Source organism: Artemia sp. Qi Xiang Cuo, chromosome 11, assembly GCF_049724085.1.
Source record: "Artemia sp. Qi Xiang Cuo chromosome 11, ASM4972408v1, whole genome shotgun sequence".
NCBI lineage: Eukaryota > Metazoa > Arthropoda > Branchiopoda > Anostraca > Artemiidae > Artemia > Artemia sp. Qi Xiang Cuo.
This window is the reverse complement of record NC_142804.1, coordinates 19,569,089-19,575,370: the sequence shown is the minus strand read 5'-3', so window position 1 is coordinate 19,575,370 and position 6,282 is coordinate 19,569,089. Positions and strand designations below refer to the sequence as shown.

The 6,282-nt window shown below is 34.6% G+C and overlaps 1 protein-coding gene and 1 pseudogene across 1 annotated transcript; both read right to left on the bottom strand.

The window, feature by feature from the left end:
- Positions 1–204: 204 nt before the first annotated feature.
- Positions 205–1,170, bottom strand: LOC148946736 (uridine phosphorylase 2 pseudogene; annotated as a pseudogene).
- Positions 1,171–4,592: 3,422 nt separating this feature from the next.
- On the bottom strand, positions 4,593–5,930 carry LOC148946735 (baculoviral IAP repeat-containing protein 2-like). The gene is given in 1 exon segment (XM_089096413.1): positions 4,593–5,930. A coding segment is annotated over 1 exon segment (1,329 nt). The 5' UTR covers positions 5,922–5,930.
- Positions 5,931–6,282: the final 352 nt, after the last annotated feature.

The window sequence follows — 6,282 nt, the reverse complement described above, 5'->3', positions numbered from 1 at the left end:
GTTATTAAGACTAATTTAGCTTGTTACCTTTCCTAAATTAGCAGCAAATGATTTTTTAGAAGAGGTTAGGGTATCTCAACATGATGTCTTAAAAAGTATTCCCGTATACCAAAGACTACACACCCCTAAAAGGCACAATAGTCAAACATTTTTACCTCTCAGCATTCTGCCTTGGTAGTCATAGACAATAAAGGTTTACTTTATCTACGAAGATAAATTAATTTGACTTTTAATATACCTCGATACTAATTTTTGAGGTCTGGCTTGCCACTCATCTCGTTGTTCTTTTGTAGAATTTATTTGATCACCATTTAGTCTGTTAAGCAAGGTTACACAAACGATGGCCGCTCGAATACCAGCATGGTGAGTTAGTGCACCAAAAATAACTGCCTCCATTTCAATATTTCTAACTCCATTCTTATAAAGCTTGGTCAAATATGAAATCTTATCATCCTCGCTATATTCGCAGAAAGCCCCATCTAGTCTTCCTTGTCCTTCGTAAAAGTCATCTGCACACATTGTCTTTCCTATGGATGTACTCCATGGGTCTTCAGGTCTTGTAAGATTCTTTAAGTCCGTCGCTAAGTTGGAGTCAAGTTTTGCTGGGCGACTCATTTTCTTGCCAAGTACAGGAAGGTCAAAATTAGCCTCACCATATCCGTTCAAAGCTTCACTGGTTATCACAATGTTTCCACCCTCAATGCCAATTCCTCCACAGGTTCCTATCCGGAAGAAAACTTGATCCTGTACTTGTGCATGATACATAAGCTTAATCATCTCATTTAGCAAGATGCCGATAGATGGGACACCCATTCCATGGCTCACTGAAAGTACAGGTCCAACTTTAAACATTGAGTATCTGTGCCCTTTCTCTGAAATATCTCGAAGAGTAGTACCGGCCGGCAGACTATATCCTATCTCCTTCATGATGAAATGCGCAAACTCTTTCATACGAACTGGTGTACCCCCCATGCATACAAACTTAACATCACCAAATAATGCTTGTAGATCCTGATACTCAGTATCTAAATGAATGTGGTATAATGTATCACTTGGCATCTGCTCAAGGTGAGGGTTTTTCACGTGAATCAACTCCTTCTTCCTTGCTACTGTCTCTCTATCAAAATTTGATTTACACTTGTTATTACGAGAATTATTCCGTGAAGTCATCTTATAAAATTCTTACTAAGATTGGACAAGTTAAAGTCACGTATCAAGTAGCAGGAAGCTAACAAAAAACAAAACTAATTTTAGAATTTTAAGGAATTTTTGTAGTTTGAAAAAAAATTAAAAATTATTGCTCGGCCACCATAAATATTTTTGCAGTTTACATAATAACCTTAGCGCTTCTGAACTGAAAACTAAAATAAAATAAAAATTGAATTTATTTTCTATGGAGCACTGTAGAAGTTGAGCCAAAAAAAGTTTGGTTCTAGGAGACAATTATAACTTTGAAGTGAGAGATGAAATAAAACTTTTGTTGATTAAATCGAAAAGAAAAAAAAACATTAAAAATTTTCAGGATATTCTTAGTTTGAATTATATTAAGTCACGAACTTTAGCCCATAGTAACTGAAGTAACAAAAGGAATCATTATATATCCGGGTTGCAGCGATAGCTAGCAACCTAGTAAGACATGATCACGTCCCATAGTAAAAACTAAAGTAGCCCATAACTCCTGAAAAAAGATACAGATCAAAACGAGAATTACACTATTAGAACCATCTTGTCCAAAACTTCTATATAGCAAACTTACCGTCTTTTGGCTTGAATAACAAAGAAAATATATTGGCTTGAAAATCAAGAAAATTGACTTTAACCATGTATTCTCCACAGCCGGCACCTTTTTTTTCTCTCCACTTTTAACTGAAAATAGAAAAATTCCTGAAAATTTTAAATAAAATAATTTTATTTAACTGCAAAGTGCAAAACTATTTGTGGCGTCTGATCAATAATTTCCATTTTTAATTCAAATCAGAAAAAAAACTGAAAATTTTAAAATTGGTTTGGTTTTCCTTTTGCTTCAATTGACCCGCAACGCCATTTTTTACGCCATTAATTTTATTTCATCTTAGTTCAAAGTTATTATTGTATCCTGGAACCAAACTCTTTTGTCTTAACCCGTAAAGTATGTATCTGTTTATTGGTGTCCTATATTTCCAATGAAAAATATACAATTTTTTTATTTTAGTTTTTAGTTCAAAATCGCTAGAGTTATTATGTGAACTGCAAAAATATTTATGATCTCCAACCAATAATACTAATTTTTTAATTCAAACTAGAAAAATACCTGACAATTTTAGAATTAAACATAAGGGATTGATACTATAAATAGTATTTATTGATAGTTACCGTAAGGAACGAACTTCAGCCCATAGTAACTAAGATCAGACAAACAAGTAATTTGTTTGCTTTAGTATAAAATACTGGTAGCGGTGGGATTTGAACCCACGCCTCCAAAGAGACTGGTGGCTAACATCAGCAACTTAGACCGCTCGGCCAAGCTTTCTCACATAATTATTTGAATATTACGTATAGTGCCAAATATGATTACCCAGTAACATATTTATAGCATTAGCAAATTATATTTTGAATAATCCGGGTTGCAGCGGTAGCTAGCAACCTAGTAAGAGATCTACATTAAAGAACGAATCGAACTACAGCAACTGAAGCATTATGCATTACTAGCAACCTAACTTACTTAGCTTCCTGATTCTCTGAGGTTCATTCAGGTTTTTTCATGGTTTGAAGTAAAAAATGGAAATTATTGTTCAGACACCAGAAATATTTTTGCACTTTGCAGTTAAATAAAATTATTTTATTTAAAATTTTCGGGAATTATTCTTAGTTTCAGTTGACAAATAAGATTTTTTTTCAAGGAATCGATCAGCTAACTAAGTCCAATATAGGAAATGGTATGTTCTTCGAATGATCGTCTTTTAATTAGGTTGCTAGCTACCGCTGCAATCTGGAACTATTTAGAAAAAATATTTTGTCTTTAATTACAGAAGGAATTGGATGTAGCAAGTTACTATTGAGAAGAGTCGCTCTTACTATACATACAGTTCATTATCACGAACTGTTTGCTTTGATATATCTATTGGTATCAAAATTTAGTTCTTTAGAGTTTCGTTACTATTGAGACAAGTAGCTATTATTACTATAGAGTTCATTACCATGAACTGTTTGATTGCTTCAAAATTCAAATATCTTTGAAAAGACCACAGTATGAAAATACATCAAAAATGCAGTTTTTTTGACAAAATTGATTCTACTTAAAAACTGTTTTATTTTTAATTGCAAAAGTGACTAGATGTAGGAATTTCCTTTAAAATGAGTCATTATACAGCTCTTTATGATTTTCCAGTGCCCAGCTAGCTGAGGATATAAAAAAAGCGGAAAGAAAAAAAGATACCATATGTGGAGAATATCGTGGTTAAAGTTGATTTTATTGATTTTCAAGCCAATATATTTTCTTTGTTATTCAAGCCAATATAGTAAAGATCGATGTGGGTACAATCTATTATTTTTGTTTTTGTTTTTGTTTAGACCAGGGCACTTCCTATCGAAGGAGTTGTCGTAAGAACTTCGAAAGGGGCTCATTCGGTTGAAAATAGAAAGAGCTAATGCCCCTTTTAATTGTCAAATCCGGGTTGCAGCGGTAGCTAGCAACCTAGTAAGAGACGATCACCTCCAATGTTAAGAAATATAAAACCCCCAACTCCTAAAAAAAGAGTCAGATCAAAACAAAAAGTACACCATTAAAACCGCCTTGTCCGAATCCTCTATAAAGGAAACTTATCGCCCTTTGGCTTGAATAACAAAGAAAAAATATTGGCTTGAAAATCAAGAAAATAGGCTTTTACCACGTTATTCTCCACAAACGGGATATTTTTTTCTTTCCGCTTTATTTTCCTCCTCAGCGAGCGGGACACTGGAAAATCCTAAAGAGCTGTATAAAAGCTCATTATAAAGGAAATCGCTACATCTAGTGCCTTTTGTAACCGATTATCTACTAATAGCCATATAATACGTAATAAGTGACATGACGTAATATCTAAAACCTATTGTGTACTAATAACCATATATGACTTAATGAGCGACATGACGTAAAAATTGAAAAAATTAATTTTTATTTTATTTTCGTTTTTAGTTCAGAATCGCTAAAGTTATAAACTGCAAAAATATTTATGGTGTCTGAACAATAGTTTTAATCTTTTAATTTAGACTAGAAAAATACCTGAAAATTTAAAAATTAGTTTAATTTTTTGTTAGGATCTTGATACTTGATACGTGACATAAACAATCAACTAATGGTAACATAATGGTTTCAATCAAGCAAGCTACACGCAAGTTAAAAAAACAGCACTACCAAAAAAACAGAGATAGCATCTTGAAAAGAGAAAAGCAAAGGTATTCAACCGACCAGGCGTATCGAGATGCGAAAATTGATAGTGACAAACAGCGTTATTATAATGATGTAGTTTATAGACATGCAAAAATTGAGACAGCCAAACAAAAGAGCAAGGAACGGTATGATAATTACATTAAAAGACGATCACTGAAATAACAAACTATTCCATACATTGGACTTAGTTAGCTACTTGATTGTTTGAGTTTCGTCTCTTACTATTTAAATTCGTTTCTGTTCCACTTGAAGAGGGAACAGAGGATGAAATCTCGACTGGCTGATCGGGTATTTCAAGGGCAGCAATAATCAACGCATCAACCGCCATAAATCCTTGGCCTGTTCTCTTCAACTGATTCAAAATAGCTTGTCTCACTTTGGTAGCTTCTACAACTTCCATTGTCATCTTGGCCACGGATCCTTCAATTTATTTCTTCAGTTTTTCTTCCAGCCTTCTTTCACTTTCAGTGTTTTTGGCCTCTGCTTTCCTTTTAAGTAACTCTTTGACTTCATTAATAAATTCATCTCCCTTTGACAGAATTAAAAATACACAGTCACTAAACCACCTTGCATGTTCAACCCAGGGATCATCTGTTTCCTCCCAGTTGCACAAACCTATATCACAATGAAAACATTTCACCTTATCTCACTCTCCCAGATAGAAAAATCCTGCTTCGGCAAGTTTGCGAGGATCCATCCGCTCATGGTAATGCCAATTAGCAAAAGTTTGTAACCTAGCTTCAAAAGTTGTTTTATCAGGGTGCTCAGGGCCTCGATGGGCATTAATTCTGAGGTTGGCCAGTGAATTGAGATGACTGTGAACTGATGTGACCAGTGGCTTTGAATTGATGCTAGGAAGGGCTGTACCACCACTTCGGACAGAAAGATTATCAACTGCTAGTTGCCGGTGTCTCGATCTATTATATCGCTCAAAAATATCATAGCCTCCGGGTACAGCAGGAGGTAAACGTATAAGTGGGGCTTCGGAGCCATTTGTAGCTTCAGCTGGAATGTTTCCAACATCACATCCCCGCACAAAGGGGCATATTTCAAAGTGTCTTCTATGTTCTTCCATAGGCACATCTCCCTCCTCCCAATGTCCAACCACCCCTGCACAAAAAGCACACTGAACCTGGTCACCATGGCCGACAAAAAAGAATCCAGCTTTAGCTAATTCTCTGGTGTCAATAAAATCAATCGTCCACCTTCCATTAAATGTCATTAGTCTAACATCCTCTCGTTTAAGAGCTCGACGTTCTTCTGGTGACAATAAAGGGCGGGAGGAACCATTAGACAAAAATGGACAATCCGGGCTTAAGTTTAAGTGTCTAGCAATAGCTAGATCGTTACAATTCCAGTCACTAATTCTTTTTTTGCAGGCAAAACACTCCACTTCAGTACCTGTGCCTGTGTAATAAAAACCGGCACGTGCTATTCTTCCTGCAGACAGTGGCGTAGACGAGGGCCAACAACGAAAAGTGTTTATTCTTTGTTCCAAGTTTTCAAAACGCATTGGTTGAATGTTTGAATGCTAGCTGAATGTTTAAGTCACGTATCAAGTACCAAGAACCTAACAAAAAATTCAACTAATTTTAAAATTTTTAGGTATTTATCTTGTCTAAATTAAAAGATTAAAACTATTGCTCAGATACCATAAGTATTTTTGCAGTTTATAAATTTACCGATTCTGAACTGAAAACGAAAATAAAATAACTATTTTTTAAATTTCTACGTCAAGTCACTCATTACGTCATATATGGTTATTTAATAATATTTTATATTACTATATTTTATATTTCATGATTACAAAATGTAATTAGAGGTCGTTCTTTATTGTAATTGTCCTCTCGCCCGTCGAACATTTTGAAGACAAT